The sequence below is a fragment of the Micropterus salmoides genome, unplaced genomic scaffold (assembly GCF_014851395.1).
Source record: "Micropterus salmoides isolate LMB-PRFRI ecotype aquatic unplaced genomic scaffold, ASM1485139v1 Ms_hic_scaffold_15, whole genome shotgun sequence".
Classification (NCBI taxonomy): Eukaryota; Metazoa; Chordata; class Actinopteri; order Centrarchiformes; family Centrarchidae; genus Micropterus; species Micropterus salmoides.
In genome coordinates this window covers 19,995,746-20,018,169 of record NW_024040596.1, presented here as the reverse complement: position 1 = coordinate 20,018,169, position 22,424 = coordinate 19,995,746, and the positions used below count along the sequence as shown (strand labels likewise).

Below are 22,424 nucleotides of genomic sequence, written 5' to 3'. Positions count from 1 at the left end.
AATTTTCTGTGAGGCGAAGTGTGACACACACTCTCACACGCAGGCGCACATGCACGTGCGTGCGCAGACCGCATGAGGCATTGGTGGGATCATTATACGGAGACTGATGCTCACTGATGCTCGCTCTAGCATCGGAAGTTTTTTTTCTTGTGTGTAGCTGCAGATGATCGTTTCTTCTAAACCAGATCCTCTCGTTCTCCACACATACAAGAAAGAATGAAACTAGTGTATATTCTACTGAATCTCTCAACTCCCAATGCTCTGAAAGCTTTTAATTAAGTTGGATGGCCCGCTGTCTCTTTCTCCCACGTCCCTTGTGTTTCTTTTCGTGATACTGAACGTTTCTTCCCCCTTTTTAGACAGATTTTACAAATTCATTTATTGATCCAAGTGGTTTTAATTCCACTTGAGCTGATGATTGTGCTGTATGTGTCCACTCTGTTTCACTCACCTTTTGATGCGTGTGTGTGTGTGTGTGTGTGTGTGTGTGTGTGTGTGCGCGCGCACATGATCATTTTAATCACTAGCAGAGGCATCTTCACAGAACTGTAAATAGATGTGGGTATCTTTTGTTGCTCATTAACTAGTTGCTTTATGGTTGTGTGTGTTTGTTATACACATTTATGATGATGAGTGGTGTGTGTGTGTCAGTCATTATGCGTGAATGTGTGTGAGTCAGGGTGGGAGAGAGCAAGAGTGTGAATGAGAGGTAAGCACTGGGAGTATAATCGCGTTCTAATGGCCCTCTAATGTGCCGTGGTGACTGTGGTTAGCAGTGGCGGCGGCTGTTTTTCTCCCTCGCGCACACACACACACACACACACACACACACACACACACACACACACACACACACACACACACACACACACACACACACACACACACACACACACACACACACACACACAGGGTGCAGCGCAGCAGCAGGGTTCAGTCAGCCGTGCTGGAGAGAAGCTGGCTTGTCTCTGATTTATGCGTCTCCCTCGAACGTTTTTTTTTTTTCCCCCTCTCTCCTTTTTTTTCATTCCCCCTTCGCATTTTTCTCTTCCTGCGTTCCGCGTGTGGAGAGGGAAAGATGGAGGAGGGGGGAGAAAACCTGAGACTACACAAACAAGGCGCTGACCGCTGCGCAAACAACACCCCCGCCTTCCCCTCCACCCCCCCCTTTCTTTCTCTCTCTCCCTCTCTTTCTCTCCCTCCCTCTCTCAGGAAGCTTGTCTCTCACTGCCTGTGTGTGATAAGCCTGGGGCAGACCCCTGGGGCTCGCACGCACGCACGCACGCACACACGCATGCAAGTACGTGTGCAGACACACACCAATTTATGCACACTGCCCCACACACACTTGCATACAAGCCTGTAGACGTACAGAGCACTTGTCTCACGCTGGTGTTTTAGCGCCGCAAGCACTGGGCTTATCACACTGAGGCAGAGAGATATGAGGGCCTGAGAGACACAGGCATACACACACACACACAGCGCTCACATGCTGATTACAAGCACACACACACAGAAATACGCACAGTGAAACACCCGTTATGACCCAATAAGCACATGCACAGGCATCCTGACGTGTTCTTCTCCATATGCTGCACAGAGCGCTGACTCTCCGCACTCACTGCTGTCACACACCCCCACAGACCTGCACATGCAAATTCAGAATCGCCTCATGCACACACACGCACACACACACTCACAGCCTATATGCTCACTATAGAACCGGTTGTTACCCTGAAAGCACATGCACAGACATCCCTTTGTGTATAGACCTGCACATGCAGGATACAGAATCACGTCATGCACACATGCATGTAATTTAAGACACGCACAATGTTCTGTGCTGTTCCTGATGCCTGCCCGACACTGTGCATATTTCATGTTCGTTTAGTTTTGCGATCCGTGCCTCTGCACACGAAAGCCCACTCTCTTTCTTCCTCCCTCCCCTCGCTCCCCTTTTATTCTCTCACTCTCCCTCGTCTGCCTCCCTCTCTGAGCATTTGAAATGGTAATGAGGAGAGATTCTGCGGATGTCTTCATCCCTCTCCCCCTCGTGCCGGGGCTCGGGGGGCCCCTCAGCTCTACCCATTGAAAGCTCAGATAAAGGTGCAATCTGTCATTTATTCTCCTCACATGAATCACTTCTGATTTTCCTTCTCAAATCTATGTATGATCCAAGCAAAGACAAAAACTAGATTGCATTTTAAGTGCCCAGTCAGACCAGCATCTATGATACCAACGTTTTGGACCAAAATTACAGCAATTGTAATTGTAAACGTTTCACTTGTCTAGGCTCGCACCAACTTTTTTACTGCATAGACTGTTGGCTCTTCATCACACAAGGAAAGCCACTCATGCATCACCTGCACATGTGATAGGCATTTTTACACACACACACACACACACACACACACACACACACACCTGTTCTACGTGAGGAGTATACAAGGCATCACTGCAAGGGGTTAAATGTCTGAGTGATGCATTGATTGCAGGCGAGCGCAGGGAAGCATTCTAGAGAGGGAGATTAGAGGACGGAGGGAAAGAGCGGGGGGGGGGGGGGGTTGTCTCATTTTACTGCGGAGGAGTGTTTGCACGTGTGTGTGTGGCGGGAAGCAGGGGCTCTTGTGCTAAGCTCCTTGCTCTCTTCCAGCGATATTAAACACGGCTTCAGAGGTTTAGCGCTATGCCTCCTCCACAGCCACACACATACTCATCAGCGGCCCAAAAATACACACATGCACACACGCACACACACTTAGGCAAGATGCATATCAACACTCTCTCTACCCGTCAGTCTCTCTAACACTTGCTCTCATTCACTCACACACATGCACAAACACACAGAGCGAGTGGAATCCCCCAGAGGGGAGCTTCGGCACGGCGCTCCTGAATCTCTCTCCAGCAGGCAAACAGAGTGTTGGCAGTGAGCGAAAACCAGTTGGAGCGTTGTCCCACTTCCTCTCGTTTCTTGCTCACACTTGCTCACTTCTTTTCTCTCATCCTGCTTTCCATTTCTTCTCCCCCTCTCTTCATTGTCTCTCCTTCCTCCACAGCTCGACCCTCACTCCCACCCCACCCCACACACATACAAACACACTTACTTCGCACCACCACCACCCACTCTTCACCCCTCCGTTTCATCTCTTGTTATTATCAGCTGCAGCCCAGAGGACAGCCCCGGCAGATTTCATCCACAGATTCATTAATCTGTCATCTGTTGGGGTGTTGCCTCTCGCTTCTCCCGTTCTTCCGCCCTCTCTAGCCCTCCTCTCATCTCTCTGTCAGTCTGTTCTCTCTCCGTTGCCTGCCTTTCCTTTCCTCTTCCTCCCTCCATCCGCTCTGCACTGAAAGAGAGAGAGAGATAAACACTTGGACTAGACGGCAGGCTAGAATTAGCATAGAAATGGAAGTTTGGAGTCATTCCCCAGGTTCAGATGAGCAGCTTTCCTCCCCTCTACACAGGACTGTTAGCAGGACAGAGTGTATCTCAATGTATGTGAGTCATGCCTTTACAAATATTTTATATATATATAATAAATTACTGTCAGTGTTTTCTGTTTTTTACAAGTCTGCAAATATGTCTGCCCAGTCCCACACTAAGTTGAATCTTCCACACAGATACAAACACATACCCACAGTATTGAAACACACACTTGTCTGACTCGGACAGGCCCCATATCAACACGCTGATGCTGCTCCAGTCCAATGAGAAACAGTCTGACTACTTAGTGCTGGATGCCCAACTGTCGCAGCCCTAGACCAGAGAAAACGTTTCCAGCTCTTGAGCGCCTCTCTCAAATCTCTTTGTTCCGCTTCCATTACACTGTGTTCAGAGCCCAGCCATCGTAACTGGCTGCCACAGTGGCGTCCAGGCCCAACCGGGGCACACAGACACACAGTCACACACACTCGTATGTGCACGCGCAGGATCTGGCAGGCTAAATACAGTTGAGTCACACTTAGTCTCCTCAGTGTGTGTTGGCGCCATCTCTAGTATTATGGAGCATTTGTGTGTGCATGTGTGTTTGTCCAGCACAGGAACACACTCAGTTCCTCCTTTCCCTAATTTCTCTCCCACAGGAACTGTAAAGGAAAGGACTGTTTGCAAATGTGTCTGCTCTTTCTGACTTGTGTGCTTGGTCTTTTTTCCTTGGGTCGTTGTTACACATGCACCCATACATAGAAAATATCAGACGTTAAACTCTACTTTCCCTCTGTGTTTGCTCTCTTTAGGAGGTGGTACTATACTGTCTGGAGAACAGAGTATGTGAGGTTAATCACAGAGACTACGCCGGTTATTGTGCTCTCCACGAGGCATGCGCCCGCGGCTGGCTCAGCATAGTCCAACACCTGCTGGATTACGGGGCCGATATCAACTGCAGTGCACAGGATGGCACCAGGTAAACAAATACACTCATTCATATGCATGGAAATCACAGAAACGTCTGCTTACATAAACACATCTCCTATGCACAATGCAAACATGATCATGGCATGTCCTTACAGGGAAAGCCAGGGCTTAGTCATCAATTAAGTCACTTGAGTTTGCTCATAACACAATGCCTGGGACTGGTTTTGTATTTGCTTGGTTAGAGCAGTGATTTGACAGATTATCTGCAGTTTTAAATGGGGAAATGCTAGTGCTTTCACTGCTGTGTTATGAAAATTTACAGTAGGGGGTCTGTTCTTGGAAACTGTGCACGGGTCTTAAAGGTGCATTGTGTAGCAGTTTAGCTTTTATCAAACTATTACCAGATTTGCACCATTCGTAATATTACAGTACTGAGGTTTTTTTAAATTTATGTCCTGCAAAGTCAGAGTTTAGAGGAAATGTAAAGAGGGCAAAAAAGTGTGTTCTCTTATGTTTCACCGAGTGGCACACTGTGCCACTAAAAGTATCGCTGTCAACATTTGATTTGAGAAACTACTAGTAACAATACTAAATAATCAGTTCAATCAATAATAAAGAATCAGTTATCGCCGTTAATTTGACAGTAATATATATATGTGTATATATGTATGCATACATCTTTAACCTCTGTCCTGATTTTGTGGCCATGTTGTCAGTGCTGTTCCTGTTTGATCCTTAAATTAAAATGAATGTAAATTTGTGTGGGTCTAGACCAATTCATGATGCTGTGGAGAATGACCACCTGCACGTGGTGCGGGTCCTGCTGTCTTATGGCGCTGACCCCACCCTGGCCACATATTCTGGCCGTGGCCTGCTCAAGATGACCCACAGCGACAGCATGGAGCGTTTCCTCACTGGTAAGATCCCAGCTGGCTTTTCATAAACACTGTTAAGCCAGGGATTTAGAAATACTGAGGTCATTAGTTGCAATCCACATACAACGTTCAAAGTCCCTTTGAGATCAAACATAATTTTTCCCCTCCTTCAGTCATCACGCTCATTCAGATTTTCAACCTGAATCAAAGTTCCTGGATACAAAATAGAAGTGATGACTTGGGGATTTGAGGACTTCTATTTAAGTCAAGCGTTCCCTTGCAAGCGATGTCAGCTAGAAATAATGGTGATCTTTTATTATCCATGAATTAAGATAATAAACATCCAAGTACTGAGAAGCAGCAACTGCAAAGTACACACATGCATCTATAGATGGCTGGTTTTGTCATGCAAACAACAGGCATACAGTTCCAAACCAACCCAAATCCTTAGATACAAAAATACAGAGGACATAACCTTTGTCTTAAATCTAAGAGTCTGATTTTATTGCCTAAAATTTACAATACACTGCTGTTATGCATTTAACTGTTTTGCAATAAGTGCAATAGTATATATAAAATTGGTCTAGAAAGTGGATATCGAAGTGGGGCAAGGGTAAATTGTAGAAAAGATCGGTCAGCAACCCACTTCAAAAAAATGCTCCAGTCTTGGCTCATTCACTGTTTGCTGTTCTTTCAATGCAATGACCTCTGTGCAACCTGTTCCTTCTCTGTAAATCCTCATCCACCTCCTCACAATCGCTGCTACAAGACATGCCCATCTCAGTCATTCCGTCCCACTACCCCTCCCTCGACCACCTGTTAGAAAGGGAGTCTCAGCCCGCCGGGGTGCGTGCTGCTGCCTCTGAGCTCCTCTATCTGGTTACTTAGCAACGCCAACTGTGTTTGCTCAGCGTACGTGTGGAAATGGGCTTCGCTCTGGCTGGAGACTCTGCTTTTGTATGCGTGCATGTGAGCGCCTGAGTGTGTCCTCTCAAACGGCTGCCACGCTAGAGTCTGACGTGGTTTGTATTTGGGGCGTTTGTGTCAAGAGGGCTCCTCTGAATATTTGTAATTAAGAGACAACAGGACCAGTTTATGTACAGGACGAGGAAGTGAAAGCACGCACATGCACACGCTTCCTGTGTAGCCAGCTGCTTAATATTACATGAGCATCTAACTAGTTAAACCTGATGATCTGAGATACACGAGAGAGGATTTAGTAAAAGAGACAGGATGCAGGAGAAGAGATGGTAGGTCAGGGTGAAAATGAACAGGTGTGAGTTCACGGTCTGCAGAAGGGTGAACAGGTTTAGTGCAAAAGGGAGATTTATATGTAGATGGCTGGAAAGATGGTGTTGAATTTTGAGAAGAGCTTGGATGGATAGATCGATGGCTGCTAAGATTGACAGAGCTGGGAGAGAGGGAGATCGAGCACCGGAGAAAATGAGCGAGAGCGATTTGCTGCCCTCCCTCCACCTGGTCCCACTCATCTGGAGGCCGTTAATCCCTCCAAACACACGCCAGACGCCCCACGCCTCAGTACTGGCACAAAGCCCAGCTCTCTCTGTGTGTGTGTGTGTGTGCGCGCGCGTGTGTGCGTTAGCGCGCGCGTGCTGAATACACACTTTGCTCTCGCTGCATGTGCTTATGCAGCTCCCTCTGCTTATTTCTCTCTCTCTCTCTCTCTCTCTCTCTCTCTCTCTCTCTCTCTCTCTCTCTCTCTCTCTCTCTGTCTATATATATGTGTGCGCACTGTGTGTGGTTCTTGTTTGATTCCTGGCAGCCCCGCTCTGAACTGAGCCAGCTCTAACCCAGCGGAGACAGTCGCTCTCCTCCCCTGTGGTACAGCCGCTGGCCCCTGACCATCAGCCCTCCCCCAGAACATTTGCTCTGTTTGTTTCTCTTTTCTCTCTTGACACCGCCCCTCCTCCTCCTCTTCTATTTTACTATGCTCTTTATCCATTTTTCTGCTGTAGTCTTAAAGGGCAATGGTATTTGCTTCGTTGCCTGACCTCAGGGCTCCAGCTCTTGAATAACAGGCTTCGCTCTTCTCTTCTCTCCATAGATTATTTTGCTGACCTTCAGGGCCGCACAGATGACGACCCAGGGCTTTATTGGGAATTCTATGGCAGCGCTGTGTGTGGTAAGTACTGATCAGCGAGTGTGTCTGTGTGTGTGTTTTAGTGCGAACAAAGTCTCTATTTTTAAACCTCTTCATCTACTGTAGCTTTTGAACGATAAACCTCTGCGTATTTTTTATGATAATGTGGATGCTCACTAAAAATTATTCATGTGTATTTCTTTATGTGTGTCAGAGTCAAGTGAAGAGGGCGGTATCTACGACATCCTGGCCGACCCCCCGGGCCCAGAGGATGAGGACGAGGATGATAAACGGGAGGTGTTTGAGTTTGAGTTCTCTGACCGCCCTCTGCTGCCTTGCTATAACATCCAGGTGTCCCTCTCCCAGGGGTGAGCTTTGATCTCAAGAGCAGGCAATTGTTTAGATATTTTTTTTCCTCTGTCGGCCCTCATTCCTAAACATTGGCTGATTTCTTCTTTCAGGCCCAGAAACTGGCTGCTACTGTCCGATGTGCTTCGTCGGCTGCGGATGTCGGCTCGCGGTTTCCGACAGACCTTCCCCCACATGGAGGTTGTGACGGTGGCAGAGGCAGAGTTTTACCGGCAGGCCTCTCTGTCGCAGCTCTTCTCCTGCCCAGAGGAGTTGGAGGGCTTCCAGCCGGATAGCAAGGACCTGTTGGACCTGGTGGAAGACAGCGCTGAGCTGGCCGCTCTTCTGGGCTCCACACTAGAGTGTCTGGACGACCGCTGGGACCACCCGGGGAATAAACTGAAGGACAAAATAAAGGCTGTGGGCAAGTTGGGCTCATCCTGACCCCTGAAGCCAATAGACCCAGACCTTGATCCTTACCGACTGCAGTTTTCTTTAAAACCAACCAGGGGTTATGATGATATGCCTTAGCCTGACCCTTAGTTCCCATGCTTCGGCCCTGCACTGTACAGATGGACTGACTGGCTGCCGAAACGTTTCATCCGTTAACTGAGGATCAATACATTTGTGACTCCATAGGCTTAATAATGGTCTTATTTTTATAAATTAATATATGTATAAATAAATAAATAAATATAAAAAAATATATATATAAAATATCAAGTTTTTTGTTTCTTTCGGACGTTGCTCATGACTCCCCTCTGAAAGATTTTGTGTGGCAACAGTGTGTATTCGTGTTGTCAGCGATTGGATGGAGTGTGTGAGCGCGCAGCACATTGTGCCTGTGTGTAGCTGTACAGGATAGTACTGAGACTGTGCTATTGAATATGGTATTTGTGTTTATAGGAAGCACATGATGTCCTGTTTTATTTTTTTGCTTTTCTCTCCTCAGACTTTAGCGCTCGCTTGAGCCTCAGGGGCTAGTTTGTTGTATCTTTTTTTTAAATGTTCAAATTTTGCTTCCTGTTTAGTCTGTAATTTAACAAGCAAAACTACAAAATTGTTTGTATAAAAAAGTTTTAAGATAATGTTGATATTCACCCTTCGGCACAGAGCTTGTATATAACAAGGAGGCTACTGCAGTAAAGTAATTTTTGGTGTGTTCATTTTTGTTTTAACTTTGTAATTAAAATATCTCATAATTTGTATTTATATTTTACAAAAGAAGTTGCTTTAAAATAAATATACAAACTGCAAGAGGAAACGTCTTTTGTGCCTATTTTGTCAATGTTGAATTAGTTTTTAGACTGTCCCATCAAATTCAATCTTCTTGCCTGTCATAGAGGTGTGACAAACACAATCCTACATTGCCATCTCTTGGAATATTTTTGTAGTGTAGGTGTCATTCATTTATTATATTTCTGCAGCCATGACTGAGCAACACCTGAACTACCATCTGCTGATGTTCTATGTTGAAAAGCTTGTGGCTTGCAGCGCCCTCCACTGTGCAAAAACTGTTTTTTAGATGGTAAATTTAATGGACCAATGTCTAAACTGTGTGGGTGTTGTATTTTTTTTTTTAATCATACATTTTTTTTTATTGGTATGATCATTCAAATTGAAAAGGCCAGGATACCCACATTCATATTTTATATGAATTTGTTTTGTTGTCTGCATTAAGGTAGGATTAAGGGCAATGTGTGTGTGCTGTGTTTCAGTATTTGGTAATTTACTGAAACGAGTACAAATAGATTTGGGAATATGCACCTCTTAATTGCAAAATTAACTGAAATGATAACCGCTTTAAGGTAATGATTATTACTGGGTCTTTTAGCTCTGTGTCAAAATATAGTTTAAATAGGATGTCTAGTGATGCTCTATATATTTTTCCTATATATTTTTCTTTTTCTTCGTTCCACCAAAAGATCAAAACCCAGAAAAAATTAATCCAACTAACAAATATTGTTGTAACCAAACTGATATATTTTATTATCCTATTCCACTGACCTCTTATTACTGTCAAAAAGCATAAATGAGCCACACTTGTAGTGAGTCATGTGTTTCTTCACCATTGGCACTCTAGTTTGATTGGAGTCATTCCCGCCTATGCCATCCTGCAACCAGAAATACTAACACAAAATCCATGGCTTGAAATAGTCCTCAAATAATTCTCTGTTTACTCACATGTGAAAACTAAAGTGCCCAGCTCATTTAAAAAATTATGAGGCATTTTCAATACAAAACATATTTGGGACAAATAGAAGTTCTGGATTTCAGTGGCTGTAAAAGACACTCACAGTCCCACGGTCTGGGAGGCTCTGAAGAACGCGCACAATGAGCAGCAGTGTGTCAGCATGACGATCTGGCTGAGCTGCAACTAAAATGGTGTCTTAAGTAAGGGAGAGCCTCACAAGGCAGATAGACTCCGAACTGAATTCCCAACTAGCCTATCTCTGCAGAGTGGGTGCAAAGAGATCCCTGGCAGGCTGCCAAGAGCAAGGGTGGGGGGTCTTTAGTTGATCCACAAGTTGACAATGGAGCTTTAGAGAGGGAACCTAGTCCCTCAAGCCATAAATAAACCCCTGGAGAAATCCTCTGATGAAAGAGAGAAAGCAGACTAAAATCATTATCATCTAGCTCTAGGATGATCTTAAGACTTCTACGTTGAAAAGATTTTCTAAGAATGTGCAACATGAATGCTTGTTTTGTTTGGCAGCAGAGTTCAGAGAGCTTTATGGAGTGAAGTCAGAGCTTTAGCTGCTGTCTCCAGGCAGAGAGGAGACGGCCCAATTCACATCTCCAGGTAAAGGTCATGGAGTGACAAGAGACTGTCAAACAGCTAATTGAGATGCTGAAAAAAGAAGAGTTCAGCCTCACAGACCTTAGTTTCTCAGCCCAAACACTGAAGTCATAGAGTCATATTCTGAGGGAGAAGGTGCAGGAGGGTCACACTCACCCTCTCAACAGCAGAATGTAGTTTTAGATATAAAGGAACATCTCTGAACATAAGCCTCTAATAACCAGCTATTATGGTTCATAAATGGACATTATAAAGGTGAAAAAGTGTAAAAGTAAAAATTATTTTTTGTGCTCTATTTGGTTGTTACTGTGTGCCGAAACCTCTGCTCCAGTCCACACAAACAGACAAACCAGTTTAGGTAAGAAATATATATAGGTTGTTACACACCATACAAAGAAATGATAGTTTGCCAACTCCTAAACAAACAAACAATAAACCACACTCAGTACACAGGAAATCCATAAGAGGCGAGGAAATGAAACCACTTAATTTATTGGAAAGTCCTATTTAGGGCTGCAATGATTATTAATTCATCATTATTTTGATTAATCGTCTAGTCAATTAAATGTTGGAAAACAGAGAAAAATTTACACATTTCCAAATGTGATGTCTTCAAATGACGTTTTAAAAGTCCAACAATCCAAAACCCAAAGATATTCAGCTTACTCATTATAATATGGAAAAGAGAAAAGTAGCAACTGGAGAAGATGTGACCAAAAATGTTTGTTCCTTTTGCTTGATAAAGGTTAATTGATGATGATTTTTTAGTGTTTATAAATTTTCTGCAGATCAGATCAGCTGTCAGTTAATTGATTGTTTTGTTCCAGCTCCAGTCCCATAGCTCCCACCAGTGGCAGAAGACTTTAGTACTAGTAGCGATACCACAGCATAGAAATACACTGTTACAAGTAAAACTACATGTATTAGCATTACAACATAGTAACAAAAGTAAATGTATTCATTCAGCAGAATGGCCCATTTCAGAATCATATATATTTTATCACTGGATTTATTAGCTGTTAATGTTTTCTGAATATGTGACATTGACAGTGGCATATCTTGGGCTTGGACCCCCATTTCAAGAAATCTCCTCGAGAACATATTGTAGGGGACAGAATAGTTCGGACCAGGCATTGAAAAATCCTACTTTCATACTTTCTTAGATGAAAAGCAAGGCAACTTAAAATGTAATGTTTGTTGCCGATGCAATTTTACAACAAAGAGCACTCATTTGAACCACAACTGTAATGGGAGGAGTATTAAGATAAAAGGCAAGATCGCCTGTTCTACAACAAATGTAAAAAAAATATGCTGAAGTGTCCCTGCGGACTGTCTTACGTAAGAAAGAGCCTTGAGAACATTGCAGTGCAGGCCTAAAATACTCACAAGTGATATAAAAGCAAAACATTCTGTGGCCTCTCTGAGATACGAGGAATCGAACATGTTCTACAGTATAATTTCTAACCTACATACAGAAAACCCTAAAAGCTAAACTACCCTAATCCTAACTACCCAGTGGTCCCAAGAAATGCATTACATCAGTCTATCATTGGTTAAATACGTGAACTACAGTAAATAGAGACATTTGGCAAATGGAAATAACAGTACAATTTTTGATGGCCTACTTTAAGTATTCTATTGTACATGCATACAATTTGCTGACTATAAATAGCCAAGTTTTACTAATGAGGTTCTGAATGCAGGACTTTTACTTGTTGTGGAGTATTTTCACAGCATGGTATTGATACTTTTATTTAAGTAAAGGATCTGAATACTTCCACAAGTAACATTATTATCCATGGTAGTTGTTTATACCAAGTACCCACAGATTTGTTCATGTGATTTATACCTTTTCTTTTTTTAAAAATTTTTTGATGCAAAATTCATAAAGCAACAAAAATGCAAAGGATACAAATGATCAAATACATCCTACAATTCCAGAAGCTCTAATTAAATTCAGTTCTTCTAGAACAGTGGAGCTTTTTATTGCTTTTTTTCTGTGTTCTATTGAGGTACAGTAGTGTTTCACTTCAATAGTAAACAGGTTTGGATGTAGTCCATTTTGATTTGTTGATGTGGAATTTTCCAAGTGTGATGAGGAGCTGCATAGCACAGTTGTCTGGACCATGAAGTACAAAATATACATCAAATACATTCATTGACATACTCTTACCCGTTTATTTGTTAATAAAATGTTCCAAAAACTTGTATGTTCACAGTGGTAAAATAGATCAAATGTAGTTTATCTTTCCAGATTGCAAAAATCCCAGTTATAAGCAATGTTAAATGTTTAAAAAAAACACGTTTTTGTCAGGGAAAATCCGATACAATATCTAAAAGGACACTTATTTTACCATATTATTATTCATACAATATTTGTTAAGAATAACACATGCTTTTTTCCACCGTAAATCACTCACAATGTAGCACCAAATGAATTTTGCTGCAGAAACTACGGTATAGTCTAAAACATTCCTTACATATTATTTAGACCTGACATCACGCGCCTGGTGCGCACCCACCACCTGTGTTGTGTCGGGCCAGTTACTGTCCCATGGTTCTTTGCGGTGTCGTGACGTCAGGTCAGCTGAACTCTGCTGTGCCAAGGAGAAAGATGTCGCTGACAAACTGGCGAAAGATGGAGGCTGTATTCTCCGCGGCGTTTCTGCTCTGCCTCCTTGTCAGAACCGGTAAGAAATGTGCAATGAGAGATAGTCATGATTCACTTTTTACGATGTGGTTTTCTCTCACATAAATCTAACGTGTTAACCTCACGTATCCGCTGTATTTGCAAATGACAACTCGCTAAGCTAGCTGGGAAGATCGTTAGCATCGCCTTTTATATTACAGATAAAATCCCATGCAAACGTTAGATATAACACCACTTTACGAAAAATAATGAGAATGTGTGGAATAATGTTGTAGATTTGGATCGGCCTTAGTGGGTTAGAAACTGGAGATCGTAAGAGCTTGTTGCTAACATGTAACGCATGAACCAAAGCTAGCAGGGAGGGTGCGAATGTGTAACTCGTTTCTTGATGGAAAGGTTCAGTAAGTGTTCTTGGTCATATACAATTGAAGGGAAATGTACATTTATTTGCTTCCGTTTAGCTGCCTACTATTTCACAGAAGGTTGTCCTGTCATGTGACGGCTATAAACTGGTAGTTCCTCTTTAACATTCATCATCCGCATTCTGTCACGAGTTTGTGCCTCCATCCACCGCGAAGTAACATGTTCATGGGTCATCTTTACCCTGACCCGTGAAGTCCAGTCAGGCTGCCGGTATTTGCTGTAAAGTTCAATTAACACAGTGGGAATGAACTGTAATACTACCCTGACAGGAGTGATTGCTTCTCATTTCAGTGGATGATGTGTCCCACTGTTACTGATTATGTTAAATTATATACCGTAAATGCTCAATTCAAATATCTCTAGTCTCATGTAAAGCTATACTGTTTTTCACTGTCACTTCTATTTGTAGTGTTAATGTCATGCCAGTAGTTATGGAAAACCTTTGCAGACTATGTTTCCAGCAATTAAAATTCTGTCTGTGGCTGCCTGACCTTTGTTTTGAGTAAACCTACACGATAACCATATGTTCTGGAAACAACTCGGTACAATAATAGATGTTAACATAGGCTAGGTTCAAGCAAAGCTGCGTCCACCTCCTCTTTCTCTCATTCATAGTTGCCCACATAATAAATAATAAATAATTAATTCTGTAGCGAGGAGTATAATATGATTTTGGTAAGTATGGGTCATTGTTGTATTGCGCCATCGGTGAACTGCTGTGAAACTTTGATATTCACATCTATGAATGACAAAGCATTGCAAGTGGGTTGTTAGCAAAAGTTATTGTACACGCCATGACACTTGTTTTCCCTCCATTTGTGGGAGTTTGTTGCTGTTTTTGAGGCCAATTGGACAATGGGATAAAAAAAATAACTAAAAGTAGATACAGTGATTTCAAACACAGCACAAATAGAAAAACAACAACAAAAAAGCTAGAAAAACTACATGGTGGGCAAGTTGGGCTCATCCTGGTAACACATTACATTTACTCATTTAGCTGATGCTTTTATCCAAAGCGACTTACAATTGCTACTATATATGTCAGAAGTCACACGCCTCTGGAGCAGCTAGGGGTTAAGTGTCTTGCTTATGGACACATTGGTGGACACGTCACAGTGGGGAATTGAACCCAGGTCTCTCACACCAAAGGCATGTGTCTTATCCACTGCCCCATCACCTCCCCACACAGTTTGTTTGAGCTTACACATATTTCTGTCCATAAAAAAATGAAAGGGTTGCGAACTTGCAATTTTTGGTGGGAGTTTGTATTTGTACTATTACTTTATTTTGTCCCATGTGTTTTACCAGAATTCACAGCTGTCTTGTGTTTCTCACAGGTGTACATGGAGACAGCTTAACAGTGCTACAGGCTCCAGAGTTTGTGTCCTTCAAAAAGGAGACTGGCCCGTCTCTGGAGAGAAGATCCCTGATTTGGTGGCCTTAACCATGGGCTTCTCCGTTCAAGAGGTGCTTTGTTATTTAGAAGAACGCTAAACTATTTTATTTTTATTCTTTTATTTACAGCAGTAGTAAGTAAATTGCCCATAATTTGATATTTTTCTTATAATGTATAAAATGACAATGTGAAAACAATTACGTGAAAGATGTTACTTGTAGTGATGAGCCTACAGAGAATTATCAATTTATTATGAATCTTCACTTCCCCTCGGCTTTTATTGAACTTTTTTATTGAACTTTATACCGTCTTCCAGCTCATTGTTTAGCTGTCCGGGCAGCACCTTTACTGTTGTGATTCACATTCGTTTGTTTTTCACATAAAAAGCTCTAAAAACCCACTGCACACTACCTTCTCAGCACTAAACGACAGACACAGTTAGCGCGTAGCTGGTGAACATAGTGGAGAGTTGGTAGAAACCAAAAAGTGAGTGAATATCGGACTTCATCAGGTGGCCAGAAACACAAGCAACTGTTTGCTAACAAGTTTGCCATATCAGCTTAAAAAGTAATGATATGTCAATGTTGTATTCACAACAAGTTTCTGCTGCCCCAAAGTGGCCCAAAAAATCTGTTACTGCTGGTTTAAGCTTATGATTATGCAAGCCTAGCTTTTCCAATGTGTGTTCATTTGTACAGGATCTGTCCTGGCCGGGCCTTCAGGCTGGTCCGTTGTTCCAGCGTCCGCGGGCTAACGTACTGGTGGTGGTGAGAGGAGTCGATAGCCTGGCCCTGCCTCAGAGTGTGGCCTCTTACCCTTTGGAGAATGTGAGTCAGATTGGGCTGTGGCACTATGATAAATATAATGCCTTTTTGTAAATATTACTGAAGTCTGCAATGTAATTTGGCTTAGTTAGTCATTGGGTCTTCTTCTTTGCAGCCGGTGCCGTTTACCTTGGATAGTGTTGCAGAGACAGTACACTCTCTGTTTGCCGAGGACACCCCTGTAGTGCTGCAGCTGGCCCCCAGTGAGGAGGTAATGAAAATATACTGAGACCGAGAATACTTACAATCTGTGACATCACTGTTAGGAGGCTCACATGTTATTTTCATTGTCTGTTGTCTCTCTCAGAGGTTGTATATGTTGGGCAAGGCCAATGCTGTGTTTGAGGACCTTCCAGTCACCTTGCAGCAGATCCGTGCCCGTTTGTCCCAGGATGGCTCTGTGCTGGCTTCCCTGCCGCTCAACTCCCTCAGCAGAAATGCAGAGGTCAGTTTCAGACAGCAACATCGTACCCACACAAGGCCGTACTGGCTTTTTATACCTCACATTTAGAAAGTAAAATGATTGCATGCTCTGACTCCCACTCAACTACTATTATTTTACATGTACTTTTTTAGACAAACAAGAAAAAGACAAACTTGTGGCTGATTTGATGCTCATACAGTTAGAACACAATTTTCACCATATATTATTAGTATATTTTAAAAAAAATATCACCATCATACCAAGTGGGAGTTCTGCATGACCTGCCTTACCTGACTGAGATTTTCTTTCACAGCTTGAATCCTTGGGAGTCTGTTATTCCTTTCTTACACTTTTATTGTTCTCACTTTCTAGGCTGATTTGCTCTTCCTTTCTGAGGTCCAGGTACTTCATGATATCACTGCTCTGGTAAGTCGTCTGGGTTCCCTGACACCATTTCTCTCCTGAAAGTGAGGCTCGTCATTGCGTTGTCTCTGATGTCTTTGTCCTCTCCCCTTCGTATAGCTGCAGAGACACAGGCATTTGGCGAAGGACCACTCTCCTGACCTGTATTCTTTGGAGTTGTCTGGCCTGGAGGAGCTCAGCAGGCTCTATGGCCAAGACTCTCCCCAGTACCGCGATGCCACTTCCATTCTGGCCTCTGTTCTGCAGAAAGTAAGGAGAAGGTCTTAATGGGCCTTATTAACAGCATATACTCAGTTTTTAATTGAACCTCTGTATATAATAATACTTGTCTTTTTCATTGTAGTTTGGAGAGGATGTGTATGGTCTCTATGGCAACAGTGCTGTGGTAGAGGTTGTTACAGTTAAGACCTTTGAGGCTCCTTTGACCAGGAAGTCCCGTTCGATCCTGGAATCCAAACAGATTGTAAGTCTGAGGCGTATTATTTCTTTTGCTTCTTTATGTAATTGTAAGTAGTGACTCCTTTTGGTGTATGACACATCTACACACTTTACAAATGGCTTCTTAACGGATGGAACTGATTTTATTTAAGTGTGGAATTGGCAGCAGACGTTCATTTACATTTTCTGGATTTAAATCTTGTAAAAAAACATTTTTTGCAGAGTAACCCTGGCAGCCCTTACAACCTGGCTTACAAGTACAACTTCCACTATGCTGTGGTCTTCAACATTGTTCTGTGGCTGATGATCGCTCTGGCCCTCGCTGTCATCGCTATCTCTTACAACCTGTGGAACATGGACCCAGGATATGACAGCATCATCTACAGGATGACCAATCAGAAGATCAGGATGGACTAAGTCCTGACCCTCGACACTCCAGCTGTCTTCTTAGATCCCTCTGTTGTTTGTGTTTTTGTGTGAGGTGTTTAGTGAAAAAAAACTGCGACAGCTTGATGGGAGGAAAGGCTTACTTCTGAATCACCACTTTGTTTACAACACTGGCATGATGAACGGACAAAAGATATCAACATTTCCTCTGTTTTTTATTGGCCTACATTAAAGCAGTTTAAAATAATCCTCCACTGGTGTATAGACTGAACAAATTCAGACTTCCTCCCTTCAACCTCACAGGTCACATCATTCCTTATGACTTTAACTCTTCACTAACTATGTTTCATTTGTTTCCCCTGGTGATTGCAATTGTATTTTGTATTGTAAAAAAAAAACTGTTGTAATGAAAGAATGTGAATTGTTTGATTTCTGTGTGAAGTTGTGCTTGTCTTACTGTGTGAAACAGTTTTAAGTTAAATTAAAGATATGTATATATTGAATATACAAATGCAACTGTATGAGAAACTGCTGTACTCTTATTGTGAAATGATTTAGTGTCTTTATTCTGGGTTGGTTTCACCCTGCTTTAATTCCAAATGATAAATGCATATTGAATTACATAAATACTTGATCAAAATGTTGGTTGTTAGGTTTGGAGGATTGTCAAGGATAAATGAAGCTCTGTAAATTGCAGTAAAATGCCTGACAATAAATTATTACAAGGATCAACCTGATTTGTGTTCAATTAATATTCAAGTCTATTTGGACAGTTTCAAATAAAGCTGAATTAAGTCCCATTCCCTGGAAAGTGGATGATGGGTGAAGTGACAAATAGCTGCAGGGGATTCTACAGTAATGCTTTATTTTATGGGTCCCACAGTTTCCTATAATTTCCAAGAACACCACTGATAAGTTCTAAGGGTTATAATTTGGTACTAATTCTAAAGAAAATTGAGATGGTTTCAATTTAAATGGTTTCAATTAATTCATTCAAATTAACTGCTATTTTTATGCTTTGCTATTAAAATTAGTATTTTTGAGTTGTTCTTTCAATCTCAATTTTTACGCCAACATGGATGAGAAGTCTTTGAAGTGCTCAGAAGAGTAGAACTTTACACATCTACATCTCTATGACAAGTAAGTAAACTTTTATTTGCTGATGAAGATCACATGACACAATCAAAAGCTCTAGAGCTACTAAGCGGACCTTATGAGATTGCTTTGTTTAGTAGAGTCCTTTAGTCAGTGCACAGCCAGTCAGCTGAACAGGCAATCATGAAATGTGTCTGTAGACAAGCAACTCAACATGCATAAAGTATTAAATTTTCATTTGTAAATGCATAATTAATATTTACATGGGTTTAAATGGTTCTCTCCAGGAAGTTTCTCAACAGCTGCTTATAAACTCAGCAACTCACTAAGCAGAGACGCTGTCGCTGTAATGAAGCCATCTTCCAATATTGAAGTCCAGTATTTCACAACTTTCCCATTAATTATCTCAGAACTCCTCAGACTGATCTTGTGAACCTTTAACGGTGGAAAGTTTACAGTACTTAAAACTGGCAGTTAAAACCAGCTGCAACAGTAAAAAGCTGCTTACACATTGAATGATGTCATTAATAATAATATAACAGTCTCTGGGGACATGTTTTTGCTGAATTACATATTTTATTAAATACAAGAACATATAGAAACGTTTTAACAGTGTAATATTGTGAATATATGTAAACCAACAAAGGTTAAAGTCAAGGGCAACTGGACTTGGTCGAAGTCCAGTTGCCCTTGACTTTAACCTTGACTTTAACCTTCGGATAACTATGACCTGGATGACTGAGACTCTTCATAGACAATATATGTAAAAGTAAGAGAAAAGGGGAATAAAATAATACATTATTAAATATATATAATTTAAAAAATAATGTTTAAAATTAAAGAAATAGACCTGGGTGTCCTGTACAAGTAAACATCCTGCAATCAAAAACCTAATTATGTAAAAACAGAGTAATTATTTTTCTTGTTACTAGCAACACCAACTTACACCGGTCTATACAGGACACTTCCAGGCAATTACGGACCTGTAAAATAAAGTGTGACCAACAATGTGTATTTTTTATTTATTTTTATAATGAATCTTGAGTAGATAAGGTTTCTAACAGTTCACGGCACTGGATATGTCCTCTCTCTTTTTGATTTTTAATTTTTAATAACAACAAATGTACAAATACAGCAGACAAGTGCTCAATATAAAGTGTACAGATGAATTGTTCATCATGTAACTGTGTAGGAACAGCAGCCTATGTGATATAATACAAAATCAGAGAAAAGGGGCAAACAAACAAAAAGGGTCATTGATTTCATTGTACAATTTGATAGTTCTGTTGCATTTTTCAGAGTCAATAAGATTAAGGGTTTTAATATATTCTGCAAATTCACATAGAAATTCAGTGAAGTTGGAGAGAGTTTTTGCACTTATGTTTATGGAATTTCCCATGTAAGATCAATAAGTTTACATTTTCTTTGACATTAAATTTATTGTGTTCGAAATATGCAATGGCAGTCAATTTTAACATTGTTTTTAGTTTAGTTTTTTAGTTTTAGTAAGTGAATGTACACAGTGGAAAAATAGATGCTGCAGTGATTCTGGTTCATCATTGCAAAAAACACATTTGTTTTCAATATCTAAAAATTTGGAGTAATATAAATTTGTTGGGTATATATTGTGTAAAATTTTAATGTGCACTTCTTTAATCTTATTGTTAATACAAAAATTGTGTGGAAGTAGCCATGCCTTCTTCCAATCTATAGCTGTGAGAATGTTGTCCCACATGAATTTACCTTTAGGAGTAATTTTCCTTATTTTACAGAGTGTATCACGTATATGCTAATTGATGCATTTAGCCTTCATAATATCAATACCATACCAATCAATACCAACCTCAGTGCTTGGTCATATTGAAGATGACATTTCATTAAATGTGATAGACCACTGGGAATAGCTTTCATTACAAAATTAAATTCTCTGTTTGTTATAGGAAAATACTTGACACAAAGGAATCTTTCATAACTAAACAAAACACTACTGACATCAAAGAGATCACTGGAAATGTCCTCTCTCAGGTACCATGCTATGTTGTATAACAGCCCAGCCAACCGGAATGCGGAGCGGAGAATTAAGTCCCGCCCCTTGTATGATCCGCTTCCTGTGTGCTTTTGTAACAATTGTTTATAAGTGAAGACGGGAAGGCGCAGAAAGCTGCAGCACGTAGATTAATACAGGAAACAACAATGGTCTGACTGATAATAAAAGGTAGGATTTGTTTATGTTGTTTGTGTATTTAGCCTTAGTTGACCACACCGATGAGAGGCACTGGTGTTTATATTGTGTTCTGAGTGTTAGCAGAATAGACTAGGCCTAGATGACAATGTACTATAACATTTATATCTATCAAGACTACATAAAAGCAAAACTATGTTATACGAGCTGATACAAATATATGCAGTGGTGGTAGGGTACTTGTACTTCACTTGAGTAATTCCATTTGATGCTACTTTATACTTACAGTCCATGACATTTCAGAGGGAAATAGGCTATATTATTCTGAAATTGGCCATTCAGCATAAATTCATCGATCAGTTTGCAGTGCAAGTAACATTAAGCTTTGTTTCCATTTGTTAATGAAAAGCAAATGAAGAAGAAAACCGCTTATAAGCAAAACATCTTCATAATGATTCAAGTCTTTAGTGCAGTTTTTTTTTTATTTACTGTGTATCTTCCCATTTTTTGTTGCTCATCCTAGCTAGCATCTACGTGGTTCGGAGGATCCGTGCTTCCATCGCTGAGGGGGAGCAAGTGGAAAAGCCCATTCTAACACCATGTAGTGCTATTGGTAAGACAATAATAAAAAACACTTCTATAGCTTCTGCACAGGAAACAAGAGAGTTCATAGACTAGTAAAAAACAATTAACCCTGTATGCAGATTCTGAAGAACACACCTGTTTGCTTTAACTGTGTGACCTCTGCAGCTATTTTGTTTTATGCAGGACGGTCATCTTACTGTATGTGAACCATATTACAATGTGACATTTGAATGAGTCTTTATATTCTATCATAAAATCAACATCTGTCTAATTTTACAATAATATGGCAATCTTTACTTGATGACTTAGGAGCATTATACTGTGCATGTCACTGAATCACATAGTCTCTTTTCTACTTAGCTGAAATGAGAGAGGGACATGAGTCAAGAGGAAACACCCCATCGGCCTTACCCAGCCCAGGACCTGGTCCCGGTGGAGCAGCAGGCTCGGGGACACCCTCAGAGACAGCTGTGCAAAAATGTGGACCATGACGTTAATGATAACACCTGGACACTAGGACTGCGGTCGCCTCAGTGGAAAAATATATTTTGTCATCATTGTATTTCTGCATTACCGGTCAATAATACACTATCCTGAATGATTCCATGTATATACAGAACCATCTACATGAAATGCATTAATACATCCATGCTGTTGGCCTACTCTGTGGCCAATGTCCAGCTCCTAATGACACACAAATGCCTTTTTCACGGCAGACATTTTGACTTACCATAGGAAGGAAATAGGTGCAACTAATAACATTTAAAAATGACTTTGTCCCATTTAGGTTTGCTGGTGAGCTACACGTATATGCACCTGAATGTAATGGAGACATTTATGTTATGTAAATGTATTTGGTTTGTCAACATTTTCTCTGCGAGAAAGGTATATATTTATGTAATGCAGTGTTTGAAGGCTGACTCACCAACCTCTCTCCAGGGGCTGAACAGACCTGATGTTTCTGCTGCTGTATCAATAAATTTAAAAACAAAAGTTGCTACAGGGTTGGTGTTTGTATACTTGCATAAGGAAATGGTTATTTGGTTATGTAAGTAGTGTAAAGACTAAGAAATTAAACCTTGTGTTTTTATGTTTAAAAACATTTCAGAGACGTTTTAA

The 22,424-nt window shown here is 41.2% G+C and overlaps 2 protein-coding genes and 1 long non-coding RNA gene across 8 annotated transcripts in view; all 3 read left to right on the top strand.

Moving 5' to 3' along the window:
• The window catches only part of bcor (BCL6 corepressor), a 31,279-nt gene extending 22,343 nt beyond the window's left edge, over positions 1-8,936 (top strand). For all 6 annotated transcript variants that reach the window (XM_038720919.1, XM_038720918.1, XM_038720917.1 and 3 more), the window contains 5 exons: positions 4,237-4,403; positions 5,126-5,271; positions 7,295-7,372; positions 7,545-7,698; positions 7,792-8,936. In XM_038720919.1, the coding sequence (XP_038576847.1) occupies positions 4,237-4,403; positions 5,126-5,271; positions 7,295-7,372; positions 7,545-7,698; positions 7,792-8,122 (876 nt within the window). In that variant the 3' untranslated portion in view covers positions 8,123-8,936. The remainder of the gene's footprint in view (positions 1-4,236; positions 4,404-5,125; positions 5,272-7,294; positions 7,373-7,544; positions 7,699-7,791) is intronic.
• Positions 8,937-13,101: 4,165 nt separating this feature from the next.
• Positions 13,102-18,175, top strand: atp6ap2 (ATPase H+ transporting accessory protein 2). Its single transcript, XM_038720914.1, is given in 10 exon segments — positions 13,102-13,168; positions 14,889-14,948; positions 14,951-15,018; positions 15,646-15,774; positions 15,887-15,982; positions 16,079-16,216; positions 16,568-16,621; positions 16,718-16,867; positions 16,962-17,081; positions 17,279-18,175. Coding segments are annotated over 10 exon segments (1,062 nt in total). The 5' UTR covers positions 13,102-13,116; the 3' UTR covers positions 17,474-18,175.
• A 2,446-nt stretch (positions 18,176-20,621) lies between these two features.
• LOC119904328 lies at positions 20,622-22,302 on the top strand. Its single transcript, XR_005444687.1, has 3 exons — positions 20,622-20,753; positions 21,244-21,333; positions 21,666-22,302. It is a non-coding gene; the product is annotated as an uncharacterized LOC119904328 (long non-coding RNA).
• Positions 22,303-22,424: the final 122 nt, after the last annotated feature.